The sequence below is a fragment of a genome, unplaced genomic scaffold, assembly GCF_019419815.1.
Source record: "Pyrus x bretschneideri cultivar Hongxiangsu unplaced genomic scaffold, Pyrus_bretschneideri_v1 Contig64, whole genome shotgun sequence".
In the NCBI taxonomy this organism is placed as follows: Eukaryota; Viridiplantae; Streptophyta; class Magnoliopsida; order Rosales; family Rosaceae; genus Pyrus; species Pyrus x bretschneideri.
In genome coordinates, this window is record NW_025999803.1 from 1,206,331 (window position 1) to 1,222,341 (window position 16,011).

Consider the following 16,011-nt stretch of genomic DNA (forward strand, 5'->3'; position numbering starts at 1 on the left):
GCATGATCACCCATATAATACGTATGGTCTCCCATCGCAGATACACCAAATAGAACTGTACCCTATCAATTCCACATGACCAACATATATCTAAGCACACAGATATACAGTACTACAAAATAATTCTAATATATGGCTTCCGGCTTATCTCTTCATACTAATAGTTACCAAATATCATTATTGTCATCTAGAGCTCAATAATTACGTAAATCTCGATAAGGTGCCACTTGCACTTGATTAACCGAGATGCACATCACCCAAAATGGGTTGTTGACTAGAGTAGATCCACTAAGCTCTATCAAGCCTCTCGTAATGTTAACTTTCGCCCTTAAGAATGATTCAAAACGTGTTGACCAAAGTCAACTCTCAGTCAACAGGTCAGTAGTAAAGTTCCGGCCCAAGCATTGCCACCAAGCGCCCCTACATGTGGCGGTTTTCGATGAACAAGATCCATAATTTTTTACTAGCACCAAACGCCACCAAACTTCATAGCAATGTAGAACAAGACAACGGAAAGAAATTTCATACCTGAGTCGACTCCTAAAGGTAGGCGGAATGAGGTGAAAATCACCGAATAAGCCTCGGAAGGGCATGAACTGCACACCACCATCCGACGTTCGATGGATGACTAGAGGCCATGTCCTTGAAGTTAGGGTTGAGGCGAGTCCAACCCAGGTGACGACTAATTTCGTTCAGTGGATTCACTGCAAATCGACGAGAAACTCGCTGCTACCCAAGTACAATTGTAGACTGTATTTGTCGCGTACCGAGGCCAACGAAAGGGATATATGGGTGGATTGTGATATGTGGGTCAAGGGCTACACTTTGCTAGTGGTGGTGATAATCGATTAGCTGGAAAACGACATGAATCGATGTTGGAAAAAATCTTTGTAGAACCGGGTCGCGTTGCCTAGTCGAATCAAGCACATAGGTCAACTTTCCAAAATCGAAAAATCCCTCCAACAAACTTGGTACTTCTATTTATGGAGGTTCAAATGACCGTTTTGCCACTGTATTTGCTTGCTTATTTCTCCTTCGTTATAACTTCATTTTGTGAAAGGTTTTTTGCCTACGCATAGTGGGATCGAGCTTTATCCAAAAATACTAAGAGTGACCTCGAGAGGTCTATAAATTTTTAATGGATAATTATTCAAACTTTATAACTAAGTGGCTAATGCTCTGATAATAACAAAAATAAAATAAAATGAAGTTACAAAATATCCAAATTCAAATAGTGAAATTCGGGGACAAGATTTCAAAGAAGACTTGTGGCCATTCAAGGGGAGTGTTGTGACTATGGATGCCCACATGTCTTGCATCTATTATTTGGTTTGAGTGGATGACCCATACAAGAGAGGAGGATATACAGCAAGAGAAGAGGTTTAGAAGGGTTGTTAGGTTGAAAGACACTTTACCTATAAAATAATCATCCAAGCAAGAGAGGAGGATATACAGCAAGAGAAGAGGAAAGAAAAGACAGAGGAGAAATGCAGAAGAAAAATATTAGTGAGTTATACCAAGGCTAGAGAGGCAAAGTGCCTTTCAACCTAACAACCCTACCAAACCACTTTCTTTAAAAGAAAGTTATTTTATACTCCTAGTATTTTGGATAATGAAATAAAGTACTACTGTTGCCCTGAGGACGTAGGCACACTTGTCGAACCTTGTAAATATTGTGTCTTATTTATTTTATATTTTATTGCACACATATCGTTGGTTTCACAACATGTTCATTTAAATAACTCCAATTTTTTTCAAAACTTAAGAAGTTGGAAAAGCACTATTAATAATAGTTAAATTAATACTCACTATTGAGTTTGTTAATTTATTTAAAACTAACCTCTCACAACACGATGATGCGTGTGGCAATTTACTTTTTTACTTATAATTTTTATTTTTGTTTAGAATTTTTATTTTTGTTTAGTTTGATTTTCTTTTCAAAATAAATAAATTTATTTTGAAATCTTAATTAGGGCGATACGCATCACGCTTAGGTTTCTAAGGCCTTTATTTAGTTTGATTTTATTTTCAAATTAAATTGTTTTTCTTTCAGTCATATACCCATAATATTCTCTTTTCTGTCACCATACAAGAATTATCTTCTCTTTTTGTTAGAAGAATAAAAAGACACGAGAGATAGTAGTTATACTAATCAATAGTGCATTCCCTATATATGTCAATTTTGTGTAGAGAAAACCTTACTAAATCAAAATTTACAATTTTAGGAACGTAATTATTATCCCATCTGATGTTCGACACCGTCTCTTAAGAGAAAGTCCTACGTGGATCATAAATGTAAAATTATAGGAACAAATTTGTAGGACTTGTAAAGAGAGAAAATATGACACGTGGGCAAATGGAAACCTCAAAATAACCAGTCAAACCCACAAGCAACGGTTATTTGTAAGAAAAATCAGTTCCTACAGATCCCCACATTGAAATACGGATACCCAATATTTGGGCGCCAAACAAGGCTTCAATATAAAATTACAGTTACAAAACTTGAACACAATAATCCCCGAGAGAAAGAGACAGAGAGACAGAGAAAAGACACAAAACCTTAATCCACACACTACAAAAACCCAGGGAGGAGAGAGAGAGAGTGGCATCTTTAGAGACAGAGCGAACTGAAGAAGATCAAAGGGCGAAAAAATGGCGCATGCACATCCACCTGGGGAAAAAACCCAAGAGGTCCCAGAAATGGGGGTGAAAGGAAACCCAAGAAGTCCATCGTTCAAATTCAATGCACAGGCACCTGAATTTGTGCCGAGATCACATGCCCAGATGCCAATTTCTGGTTATTTCTATCCCTGCTTTCACTTTCTTGGTGACACTGCTTCCCCTGATTGGTTTTACGTTGAGGACCAAGAATTGCCTCCTTACTTGATCTCCAATAATCCCAATATCGATCCGCTTTCCAATCGGTCCAAGAACGCGATCCCGGATGATCTTCAACAGAAGATCATCAAGCAGGTGATGTGTCTTTGATTGTTAATTCTTTTTATTCCCTTTGTTTTGTACGTCAAGGAAATGTCGTCTGTCAGACTGTGAATGTAGACTATTGACCATGTTGATTTTTGTGTGAATGTGTACCGGGTTCAATATACCAAAAGAATGTTACCTATGTGTTAAATTTGCGAAATTATGTATGTAAATCTGCTTTTTTTTACTTTTTATAAGGAATTAGATAAAATATATGTCTGGATTTTTGGATCATGTTGGGCAAACTGGGATCTTCCTTTTAGGACCTTCACTTATTACACTCCCATCATGGCTTTTACAAGTGAGAGTACACAAATAGATTTAGATTCAACCACGTGTGACACATGAAATCTGAAAAACTTATGTTAGCTTAGTATTTGTTGGCAAATTTTTCTAATCATTTGAATTTTCAAGCTTTAGTGGTTGTCTAATATGGTACCAACACCAATTGGCATAAAGTGGGTTCAAAACCTCCAATTCCGATTGCCCACTTCTCTCCCTTGCCACTCGGTTTCTTAATTTTCGGAAATAGGATTTTCGTTGTGGATCTTATCCAGTTTAATATGAGAAGCCATTGAAAGCGTTCGTCCAATGCTATCGATGTCCCATAACGAAACCTGTATCGAAATGTCTTAAACAGTTGGAGATCCTCCAGAAATTATGAGCCATCATTTCACTCTTTCAAATTTGCAATGCACGAGATGTTAAATTCTTCTAACATATGGATTTGTTGTTATCCTTACCGATGCCCATCATCATTAAACAATTAGGACTGGACCATGACAGCGCCTTCTGAACCGATTTTTTTGCATAAAACAGGTGGAGTACCAGTTCAGTGACATGAGCCTGCTGGCAAATGAATCCTTAGCGAAACACATAAGTAAAGATCCCGAAGGCTTTGGTAGGCAATTTCAGAAACTACTTTCTGCAGATTTAAGTAATTTTTTGTTCCACATTTTAATTCATGCATAATTGTGTATTTCATAACAGTTCCAATATCTGTTGTTGCCTCCACCAAAAAAATGAAGTCACTTATTAGTAACAACCATATTCTCGCCCAAGCGCTCCGGTCTTCTTTAAAGCTGGTAAATTGTCTGATTAAATTGCTGATAGTTTTGTTGTCATTCTTCGTTCCCAGATAGTATTACTCATTTGGTCCTCAAGCTTTCATCCTTGTTCTTTAATAATTTTATTGAAGGTTGTAAACGAGGATGGCAAGAAGGTTCGACGTAAGCATCCTTTTACTGAAAAGGACAAAGAGGAATTGCAGGTAAAATGTAAAAACAGATGCTTACTAATTATAATTAAACTACATCGATTTAAGTTTTCTCATGAATCTTTTTATGGTGTGTTTGTTCTTTTTCCGTTCTTGTAGTCTCGCACGGTTGTGGCAGAGAATTTGCCTGAAGATCACTCTCATCAAAACCTAGAGAAGATATTCAGTGTGGTTGGAAGGTTGGATTTTTCGCACCAAGTTTTTCCATGTTCTTTCGTTTTTTTTTTTTTTTGTGTTATCTATTATGAGAGGATCATCACTGCATATTTACACTTTCTGTCAAGAACAGCGTGAAAACCATCCGAATATGCCATCCCCATGAATCCAATTCTTCTCGCTCGAAAGGCGATTTCATTATCAGCAACAAGGTACAAGAGTAAATTAACCATTTTGTTCTAATAGTCATATCATTTCACAAGAACTTTCTTAGAATTTTTCTTCTCATTTTACATTTTTATGCAGCTTCATGCACTTGTGGAGTATGAAACAACAGACATAACAGAGAGAGCGGTATGTTTAATGCCATTATAACTTCAGATTCCATCCTGTGTATTCTTAACATTTTTCATTCATCAGGTTGAAAAGTTGAGTGATGAAGGGAACTGGAGAAAAGGTCTCCGAGTAAGGATGCTGCTCAGACGCTCGGTATGTCCATAAAACAACAAAGGATGTGGTTTTCTGTAAAACTTATACATATTTATATAGACCTAAATGTATTTGACAAGGCCTCATTGCTTCTGGTACACCATAATTTTCAGCCAAAGTCTGTTTTGAAGAACAGAAAGTCTGATTTCGATGGCATTTTAGAGGATGAAGAGCCATTATATGATTGTGCAGAAGAAACTTCTCACCCAAGCAACCTTGAATTGGTCATTGATAGTCCTAATGTAAGTCCTTTATTGCATAACCAGTCACGTTATCATGTCATTACATTTCCTTTTACATCATGTGCCGTACTTTATAGAGGCGAGATCCACCTATACAAGTGGATCACACTTCTATTAAAGGTGTGGTACAAAATGTGGTATAATAACATCATTATCTCACATGAAAATCTGTTTGCGTAGGGTGAAGAAAATTCAGCGGGGTCCAAGAAAGGATGGGCGTGGGGGCGCGGTAAGGGCCGAGGACGCGGGCAGAGCCAGAGTAGTCGTGGCCTGATTGCCCCGTCTCCGCTATCAAGCAGCACCATCCAGTGTGAGTCATCTGCAAAACAGAATTCCAAGGGTCCAAGAATGCCAGATGGTAGTAGGGGTTTCACCATGGGAAGAGGCAAGCCAGTAAGCGCCACGAATTCGCCGTAGGAGAGTGAGTGATTTTGATGGTGGCTCAATTTTGCTGAAGGTCTACTTAGTTACTAGAAGAATACGCATATGGCTCTCTGCCGACCCTAATTAAGGAGTCTTGAGAAGAAGGGGGATTTTGGTTATGTATGTGAAATGGGTAATTTGATGATTGATTTTAATTGAGGTGTATAATATGGTAAACAAAATTTTGGGATGTCATTAGCTCTTGGCAGTGATCATTTAGTGATCACATTTGTTTTTTTTTTCTCCCCATAGAGGTACTTTGCTTTTGGGATGGAATTTAATTCTCTTTTGTACAATTCTATTTGAATAATGAAGTGGAGGGATGAACTCTCTTTCTCTCTCTCAACCATCTCTACATAATAATTTATAATTATAAGCACGAAATTTCATAGATCGGTTGTAAAATGTTTTAAGAAGGATTTTTTTCAAAACCTTGAATAGCCAAGTATTCATTCTAACCAAATGGGCGGATGAAGGATGCTTAAAGGTTTTTGTACCACAAGCCTATTTGATAATTATTTCATTATTCACTATTACTTTTGGTGTTAATGATAGCATAGAAATACATAGGGATACATAGAATATGGAGGGATGAAGAAGAGTCTAAGAAATGTGCAAGAAATGGACGCAAAATGAAAACTAAAAATGTAAAAAAATATTCTATCTTGTTTTCACTTTCAAGATTTTGTTTCATTCATTCTTCCTTATCTCTTCCTATTTTCCCCATCACCCTTCTTTAGAACCTCCTTTCACCGTAACTTTTCTCACATCAGCACACTAAAAACAAAAAAATTATAAACGAATATTGTTTAATATTATTCTTCTCTTAGATTATAAATTAAATATTATTTTTCTTGATTTCTTGGTTCGTTCGCCAGAACTCCTTTATAGCTTCTTTCAAAAAAATAAAAGCAGATCTTAATCAAGGGATTTCAAATTCTTAAAGCAGACTTTCTGTCTATTCAAGGAAAGATAAAAAATCACACTTTCTGTCTATTCAAAGAAAGATAAAAAAGTGGCCCATGCAGGTCTCGAACCTGCGACCTTCGCGTTATTAGCACGACGCTCTAACCAGCTGAGCTAATGGGCCTTGTTGTCCATCATTCCTATCTATTCTATTATCACCTTGAGACAGCTGCAACCTCGTAAACCCCTCCTCCTTGCAAACAAGTTGCATAACATTTCAATTTAAACTTGTGTTACAATATGTTTGGATGAAGGAGTTAAATTTGAAATTTAGATAAAAGATAAAATTTATAAATTGATATGTACCGATTTTCATGTTTGGATTTTTAAACATAGAAATTTAGAATTTTTGCGTAGAAAAAAAAAACTTGAAATTTGGGACCTACAATTCCCAAATTTAAATTTTCATATAAATAAGTGTCATTTTCTAAATTTCCATGATTGAGAGCTTAAATTACAAAAAAAAAAAAAAAAGAAAAAGAAAAGAACTTCAGTATTCAATTTGCTTTTAATCATGGTTCAGTTCAATTGCCCACCACTCCGACTTTTGCTTACCCATCTTTGTAGCCTTTTCATATTGTGAAATCACTGAAATGTGAATGTTATCTTTTTGCTATGTGGTGACAGTTAGGGCTCGTTTGCTAGAAGCACTTTTGTGAAACCTAACTGTTTTTTTATTTTTTATTTATTTATTTATTTATTTATTTTTAATGTTTTCTAAACCTTACTAAGGGTAGTTGACTCTTGGTGTTGTGTTGAAGATATGAGGACTTTATAGTATATGTACATGTATAGTATACGTTAAAATTTTTTGCTGTTAGATTCTTAGTTGTATCTTTGGTTGCATATCCAATCCTTCATTCATTTGATGCATTCCTTGCACCAAAGCATGATAGAATTTGGATTATGAGTTGCTTATGAAGAAGGTTTGAGGTTCCACTATAAAACTAATTAGCAATATGTAAAGTATTCGAATACTTATAAGCATGTGCAAAATCCATTCTTTTCCCGACGTAGGATACACAATCTCAACATTTTCATTATGCGACGATGAAGTATAAATCCAAAATGTCCTTTGGATAAGCCAATCTAGATCTTCAGAATATAGAACCCGGATTCTCTTTGGATCTAAAGATCCTGAGCCTAAGGATCAAATGATCCGGACCATTGAAATTTGATCCAACGGCTACAAACAGGAAACCCTTCTAAAAGTTATAATAATTGTAGCCGTTAGATCAAATTTCAACGGTCCGGATCATTTGATCCTTAGGCCAGGATCTTTAGATCCAAAGAGGATCTGAGTTCCAGAATATATATCTTCAGTTCAACAATCATTACATGCATTGAATAAATCCTGCGTAAAAGCAACAGCAGAAATCCTTTCATACATAAAGACTTTGTATGTAATTTTCAACATATCTAAGTGCTTTTCCAAAATTATTTTAGGTTATCGTGTAATTGTGTTTATCTTCTGTAGTTGTTTTCACTTGCATAAGTTAACACAAATCACCTCTCTTATTGGCTATGCCTGCCATTAGTGAAAAAGATAGATTTTGCTAGGTCTTCGATTTTTTTCTCTTACAACAAAAGATTATGCAATGATGCACATGAAGAAAGTTGAGGTTTAACTGAATGATGTGAAATACATATGCTCGTTAGGCTTCATATGCTGACGAACCTTGCCCTAATATATCATGAAGATTGCACCCGAAAACCAGCAAGCAATAGCAGGACTAACCCAACTTCTCGTAAGCTCATTCAAAGTTTCATAACTCTCAGATCGATGTGAGACATCTACACTTCCCAAGTATACATCCTTTCCAGTTATGTTTTGAAGTTAGACGATCAGAAGTGAAATTGTAGTAGAAAACAAAATTGTATAATGCAAAGTGCTTAGTTAAACACTTCTACTTAAATACTTTGGTTAGCTTTGCTCTCAACGACATTTGTAATTCCACTGATACCTTTGATTATTTGCATATTGACTTAATTCCCATGCATCATTGTATATATGACATCCTAGTCAGGTTTTGGATTCTTCTCCTACCTTAATAGCACGCGCAACTATTTGGACTAAATTATACCTTCCTCACCAATTCATATAAAAAGTTCAACTAGTCCATGCACTTCCGATATCAAGTTATAGAATTTTAAGTTTTAATAACTTGGTAATTAACAGATCTTGAAAAACAAGCAGTTACTATCTATGATCATTACACGTCTTTCGTTCTGCTTTTTTCATGCGTAAGGATTATTTGCAACTGTTCTGCTACATTAGATAACCGGAAGAAATCTTTGTGTCTGCGTATGTTGAATATTGGATTACACTAATTTAGCTTAGCTATATGATTGATTGAGAATATGTGGTTTCGAATATATAAATTTCTTCGTTATGTAAATAAGAATGTTATGGACTAACAACAGGATTCTTGTCAAATATAATACGAAATTCAGTGATAACCAAATGGATTTTATTCAAGATGCTACTTCCTCCTCAGTTGAATAAAATTCTTTAGTGGTTCGTATTTGCAGAAATGCTAAACTTGGACAAATGTGCACGAGCTGATCTCTTTAATACTCACCCCAGAGTCGAAGGTTTGTTGTATGCAAAGTTATGTTACATAAACTTCATTTTCTAGTAGTTGTATTTATTTGGAAACAATCTCAAACTACAAGCAATAGCGAAATGTTGAACGAAAGTCTTTCAATTTGCACTGTCCAAAATCATCACCAGCAAATTTTATATAAAAAGCTTCTCAATAAGAGGTTCATACGCCGGTGCATTGGTAGATTTTGGCTGTTTTTGTAGTGCTCATGTCGATCATCTGTTTTAAGTATGACATCTTCCAAAAAAGATATCTCTCATGACACTACAACATTCTTTTTGCTTCAAAAAGAGATCATGGTGGCTTACCCCCTTCAATGGAATTTCTGCTTTGTTAGCATGAAAGAAAATTGTTATAAAAAATAGGAAATGGATGATATCATGGCGGCTTATGCCCTCCGGAAAATACTCCAATATGATTACTTAGTTGCAGAGTTAGCCATTAAGTTTATACTACCATAGTGGCATTACCACTCTGAGTTTAACCAATGAATTCACTTTGAATTTCCACCGTTTTCGCCTATAAATAACAATGAAACCTTCTCTTAGATGTCATCAAATGAATCTTACAGCAAATTTTCGACACTGATCACAAGCTATGACTCACAAAATCATCTCCTGCTTCACCATTCCTTTATGCTTGTTCTTGTTTTTGTGTCCTTTTGTTCATATGTATCCCTTTTCGTATACTAGCCAGCTCGATTACAATTTCTACGACAGAGCGTGTCCTCGCTTGTCAATGATTGTCCGGTACAATATTTGGGCAGCTCTCAAGAACGACACCAGGATGGCTGCATCCCTTCTTCGGATGCACTTTCATGATTGTATTGTCAATGTAGCTTTTCTTTCCTTCTTCAGACTTTTCCACATCTTTATGCCCTTTGCAACCACATTTTGTCAAATTCATGCTAGAAAGTAAATATTATTCTTCGTACTCTCCTTTACCCTTATTCTTTAAAAGCAATTAATACAAGTTACTTGCAATGATCACGAATTAACATTAAATTTCATAACAATGAGTTTTTGTGTTTACTGGATGCTTTAGTGTTTAGACCAAATCTGTTGTTACACGGTGTTAACGTATCAAACTTTTTGTTCTTTCGTAGGGATGTGACGGATCAGTGCTTCTTGATGACACAGATGACTTCAAGGGCGAGAAGAATGCTCCAGCAAATCACAATTCTCTTCGAGGGTTCGAAGTGATCGACAGTATAAAAGCAGATGTCGAAAAATTCTGCCCATCAACTGTTTCGTGTGCCGATATTTTGACTCTTGCAGCAAGAGAAGCTGTTGTTCTGGTACTTGACACGTTGCTGTATCATATGAAATGTATAGAAATGGTAGTTTTATATTTTTAGTCTCACTTTATTTTCGTTCTTCTGGGTTAGTCAGGAGGGCCTTTTTGGCCTGTTCCATTGGGCAGAAGAGATGCAACGACAGCAAGTGTGAAGGCAGTTAATGAACAATTACCATCACCTTTTGAGCCTTTAGCGAATATCACTGCCAAGTTCACATCAAAGGGTCTTGACATTAAAGATGTTGTAGTCCTCTCAGGTTCTTATTTTTTTTTTTTTTTTACTTTCTTCCAACCAAACCATCTATTTATTTTAGTTCTAGCTACTTAGTGTTAGATAGTTTATCTAAAGAGATGATGCGAAATATACACAAATAAAACTAGTTACAAACTTAGAAACACTAGGGACCCTAAGACAGCAATAAAGGAGCACTAAACCATGTTTAATTACGGCTTATTGTTGGCTCAGTATCCTTCCAGCTATATTTTTGATTAAAAGTTTGCAGAGGCTGCCACTGTAGGATTACAATCTAACTAGTTGTATTCATCTTCACTTAAAAGGAAAAGGGAAAGGATTTTTAGGTTTGACTCCCATGAATAGCAATTTCAAACCTAAGTCTCGCTAGATTATTATGGGTTTTAGCCAAATCCTTCAATGTCGTTATCTAAAAAACGTTTGTGGGCTTTATACATGAGTACTTTCCTAATATTATCGACATGAATGCCTTTCTTGCTTTTGTTTTCTGAAGGTGGACACACCCTAGGGTTTGCTCAATGCTTCACCTTCAAGAGAAGGCTCTTCAACTTCGACGGCTTGGGCAACCCTGACCCAACACTTGATTCTTCGGCCCTATCAAGCTTGAGAAGAATATGTCCAAAGAATGATGAAGCAAACAGCAATGTTGCTCCTCTTGATTCCACAAATGTCAAATTTGACAATACCTATTACACAAACCTGGTTCAAAACACAGGTCTTCTAGAATCTGATCAGGCATTGGTGAATGATCCAAATACTGCTGCAATGGTGAACTCTTACAGTGGGAACCCATTCCTTTTCAATAACGATTTTGCAGCATCAATGGTGAAACTTGGTAATGTTGGAGTACTGACTGGGGAAAACGGGCAAATAAGGAAGAAATGTGGATCTGTGAACTAATAATAATAATGGTTCAGTTTTCTCTATGAAAGCATAGTATTCTAGTCATGGATTAGTTGGTAATGGAACCATAAACGAACGAATAATTAGTTTAGCGTCCAAGAATTTATCTCACTCTTGCAATTGAAGGGAGAACCAAATTAGCATATTCTACTATTAATGAATATAAGCACTAACTAATTAATTTTCAGCATGATACATGAAAGGTAACATTGTTTTTGGAAAATATCTAGAATATTATATTGTCATGCAAATTGTTCATCTGAATAAAAAATCTAACAAAGCTTTATTTTATCAACGGTTTAGTTTGACAGTTAATCAACAATATACAGTATTTTACAACAAGTGTGATTGTATAAACTAGAAGTAGAAATCCTATAGGATCTAGAAAATTTTTTCCTTGTATAACTTGTATTACTTTAAGGGCAAGTAAAGCGCATCATCATTAGTATAAATAAAAACACTAGGGATGAAGAATAATACACAAAATTCCTCAAGCGCTTCTCTCTCTCTCACCTCACCCTCTCTACTTTCTCTCTCTCAAATTTTAGTTTTGCAACACGTGTTGTCGACCAATTTTAGAGAGAGAAGGGAGAAGAGCTTGAGGAATTATGTGATGATACTACTTACGTTTTGTACCTTTATTTAAACTAAACATGGGTTTTATGTTTAATAAGAGATTATTTTCAAGTACATGAATAATGAAACAAACAAAAAAATACAATTTTTTTTTTTATATTTGTTATAAATATTATATTAAAGTGTGATTATGTAAATCCTAGATATATTTTTTGTTACGAGTTATTCATTCCCTACTAGGATTGTATTTACTGGTAGGACAAGTAATTAATCTCCTCTTTACTACTATATAAATAAAGGCATTGTGTAGCAGGTATAAGAACATCTCATACACATAGAGAAATCCCTACACTTTCTCCACTCTCTCCCTTGCTGCACCCTTTCTCTCCTTGTCAGTTAATAGGCCACAACATGTTATCAGCACGCTCCTCCGCTGCACTAAAGAATTTGACGAGAAATTTTCAACTACAAGCCAGTTCATCAATATCATCACACAATCAAGTTCTTCCAACACATCCGTTTTTATCTCAATATTTTTGCAACCATATATCATGAACATTCACCATAATACCTGACCTAACTTTACGTTTACGAATTTTAGATTCTACATAAATTGTATATTCATTATAGTCATAATTGTTGGATTATGTGAATTGATTTTGATTATGCATGCAATTGAATTGAAAAAAAAAATAATAATTAAGGTTTTGAAAACCCAACCCGTACAATGGCTTCGAGTCGCGTAGCTGACCTCCGATCCAAAGCTGGAGCCAGAAGCTCCAGGCATAGAACCTAGAACCCACGACATCGTCCAACCCCAAAAACCTGACGCCATCATGGGCTTTGGTGTCTCTTTGTGCCGTAAAGGATTCCAGTGCACAGGATCAGCGCCCAGTTTGGGCTTCTATCTTTTGGGCCTGTGTCTGCAGCCCGTTCCTTGTGCACATGGCCTGTTGCCCGGACCTGGTTCAACCCATGTCGTTACAACCATATTTTCGGCCTTGGGCCGAGTGGTCCTCATGGTTTTTAGTCCACTAGGACTTTGGTTCATTTTTTGGGCCACCGGTTTTAAACATAATTGGGTTTATAATTTTTGCCCACTTTAAAATTTTGGCCCGAAGTCCAATAATTAATTCAATTACAATCATAGGCCCCGAAGACCTACATGCATATATTTGTTGCATATTTTTCTTTATATATTTGTGTTTGCTTGCATGAACTCATGAACCTGAAGTTCATAAACTTTTTCGAACCTGAGGTTTTCGAAAAGTAAGCCTTGAAAACCCAAAGTTTTTCATGAAATTTAAACCAATGCATGTCTACTAAAACCCTAGTATTCGGCTCCTATGTGAATGGATAAATTTTGTCTCCATTGCATCAACCACAATCTTGTCCATTTACTTTGTGACGAGGATATATGTCGAATTTGAACAAACTTGACTTTACCGCTTTAGAGGTCTCCGGAAGAAACTACCTCAAGTGGGTCCAAGATGTGAAGCTCCATGTCACTGCTAAGAAACTTAGAGCATCCATAGAAGTAGACATGAATAACTCAGTTGGCGAAATTGATTAAGCCACTACCATGATCTTCATTTGAAAAGATATTCATGATGCACTGGAAACTAAGAATCTCGCTAAGGAAGATCCATAAGCTTTATGGTTCGCTTTGGACGATCGTTTCAATCACCAAAGAAATACCTTCTTGCCTGAAGCTAGACACGACCGGCAATATTTACACTTTCAGAATTTTAAGTTTATGAATGAATACAATTATGAAGTTTGTCAAATCCAATCACTTTTCAAGTTCTGTAACGAGGACTTGACCGAAGAGGATCTTCTGGAGAAGACCTATTCGACCTTCTTTGTGACCATATTGTCCTACAGCAACAATACAAGGCTCACTAGTTCACTAAGTTTTCAGATTTGATCTCTATTTTACTTCTTGCTGAAAAGCAGAATCAATTGTTGATGAAGAATCATCAAGCTCGACCTACTGGTGCGACCACTATGGCTGAATCACACAGTAGTGAGAATCGACGCCCAAACTACCGTTCCAAGTTTGGTAGGCGTGACTAGAAGCTATCTAACCAAGGTCAAAAGAGCCAAGGCCCATCTAAAGGATGAAACTGAGCCTCGAAGCATTCTAACCTCGCTTCTAAAGCCTCAAACTTCAAGAATAAGGGCAAAGCATCTGACACCATGGATGAAGACATGTGCTACCGCTGTGGTTTGAAGTAAGGTTCCAAAAAACGCTAGGCGCTAATTAGATGGCGAGTTGGGGCCTAGCACCTAGGCGGCTAGGCAAGGCCTAGGCGGTTTTATGAAAATTTATTTTATATATTATAAAAAATATGTATTAAGTTATAAAAATAAAGTAATAATTTTAAAAAATAAAAGTAAAAATCCCACATAGTAGGTTAGGTGGTTCATAATAAAAATAAAATTTTGAAGAGGTGCATGCATCCTTCCCCATTTCATAAAGGCACATGCTTAAGGTGTGACCCCTCATCTCCACCCTAACTTTCACATCACCCAAGAGACTCCAAACGAAGGAGACCAATTTGACGCCTTGAAAGCCGAAAACTTTTATTTTTTTATTCTTTCCTTTTCCTCATCATCTTCATGTTCCTTCCATTTCCTCATCTTTTTTTTTTTTTTTTTTTTTTTTTTCAATTTTCCTTCTGTAAATTCTCCTTTTTTTTTGTTTCCTATTTTTCTTTTTTGCGCTGTAAGTTCCTCTTTTTCGATGGATTTCAGAGAGAAGGAGCACAATGACTAAGAAGGTCATGGGGCACAGAGAGGAGTTGAAGTGGCAAGAAAATTTTGGGTTCTTTTTGGACTTTCTTCCCAAGAAACCATTTCAATTCGCCTATACCGCCCAGGCCACCTAGGCAGGCGCTAACAACTCCTCGATTTACCTTCACGTTTCAGACCCAATCGCATCGGCACAACGACACCTCACGCCTAAGCACCACCTAGGCCAATTTTCAAAACACTAGTTGGAAGAACATTGGTCCCATGTTTGTCGAGATCCTCCCAAGGTCATAGCTGAGTATCAATCTTGTCGTAAAAAGTTGTAATCAAACTTTGCTCAAGTGCATGAACAGAGAATAAAAAGATGGAGGTTTTTGACTTTCAAGAGGAATTAGTTGTCAGGCAAATAGTACAACCATGCACACCGTTTTGCATGAACACACCTATTTCACTAACTTCTAACCTAAAAATGCACCTCTGACAACCTTCTCAAGTCTACCCAACCTGATCGAAGGATACAGACAGACCCATATTGTGTTGTCTAACAACCCCAAATTGGCCGTTAAAGAGGCACTTTGTTCTCCATGTTCCGGATGAACATTGTTGTGCTTTAAAGACATTCGAGAAACTATCACGCTAAAACCTCTGTAGAAAATGGAGTTGAATTTCTGTGCATCACTTCCTATGAATATAGCCAAAAGCGTATTCTAGAGAAGATGAAGCGTATCTCAAGTAGTCTATATACTATAACCATATTCCCCATTTGGCTAGCTTTACCTCAAGGACTGCACACTAAGTTTTTCTTTGGCATGATTGGTTGGGACACCCTGGACGAGTTGTGATGTGTCGTATCCTCAAATTTTCACACGAGAATCCCTTAACTTGAAGCTTAGGCACATTCCAAAAGGATATCACATGTCAAACTTGTTCTATGAGAAAGCTCTTTATTCGACCTTCATATGATAAGATCCGTTCGGATCTTCCCACTTTTCTACAAAGGATTCAGAGGGATATTTGTGGACCAATTCAACCACCCTACGGACTATTTAGATACTTTATGGTATTGGTTAACGCTTCCACACGTGTGCT

The 16,011-nt window shown here is 36.5% G+C and overlaps 2 protein-coding genes and 1 non-coding gene across 3 annotated transcripts; 2 read left to right on the plus strand and 1 right to left on the minus strand.

Moving 5' to 3' along the window:
- Positions 1-2,526: 2,526 nt before the first annotated feature.
- Positions 2,527-6,353, plus strand: LOC125472133 (la-related protein 6C-like). The gene is made up of 10 exons (XM_048573220.1): positions 2,527-2,973; positions 3,802-3,883; positions 3,973-4,067; positions 4,181-4,252; positions 4,358-4,437; positions 4,548-4,626; positions 4,721-4,768; positions 4,835-4,903; positions 5,017-5,145; positions 5,326-6,353. The coding sequence occupies exons 1-10, from the start codon at positions 2,653-2,655 to the stop codon at positions 5,560-5,562; spliced, it is 1,212 nt and encodes a 403-aa protein (XP_048429177.1). The 5' UTR covers positions 2,527-2,652; the 3' UTR covers positions 5,563-6,353.
- Positions 6,354-6,584: 231 nt separating this feature from the next.
- On the minus strand, positions 6,585-6,658 carry TRNAI-AAU. The gene has a single exon. It is a non-coding gene; the product is annotated as a tRNA-Ile (tRNA).
- A 3,079-nt stretch (positions 6,659-9,737) lies between these two features.
- Positions 9,738-11,589, plus strand: LOC125472110 (peroxidase 10). Its single transcript, XM_048573176.1, has 4 exons — positions 9,738-9,974; positions 10,246-10,437; positions 10,528-10,693; positions 11,183-11,589. The coding sequence occupies exons 1-4, from the start codon at positions 9,738-9,740 to the stop codon at positions 11,587-11,589; spliced, it is 1,002 nt and encodes a 333-aa protein (XP_048429133.1).
- Positions 11,590-16,011: the final 4,422 nt, after the last annotated feature.

Bases quoted from the DNA above. Each gene is read 5' to 3' on its own strand.
- LOC125472133 (XM_048573220.1), top strand. From the start codon at position 2,653: ATGGCGCATGCACATCCACCTGGGGAAAAAACCCAAGAGGTCCCAGAA. The intron at 4,253-4,357 runs GTAAAATGTAAA...CCGTTCTTGTAG, and splicing joins AGGACAAAGAGGAATTGCAG to TCTCGCACGGTTGTGGCAGA. The intron at 4,769-4,834 runs GTATGTTTAATG...TTCATTCATCAG, and splicing joins CAGACATAACAGAGAGAGCG to GTTGAAAAGTTGAGTGATGA.
- LOC125472110 (XM_048573176.1), top strand. From the start codon at position 9,738: ATGACTCACAAAATCATCTCCTGCTTCACCATTCCTTTATGCTTGTTC. The intron at 9,975-10,245 runs GTAGCTTTTCTT...GTTCTTTCGTAG, and splicing joins TTCATGATTGTATTGTCAAT to GGATGTGACGGATCAGTGCT. The intron at 10,438-10,527 runs GTACTTGACACG...CTTCTGGGTTAG, and splicing joins CAAGAGAAGCTGTTGTTCTG to TCAGGAGGGCCTTTTTGGCC.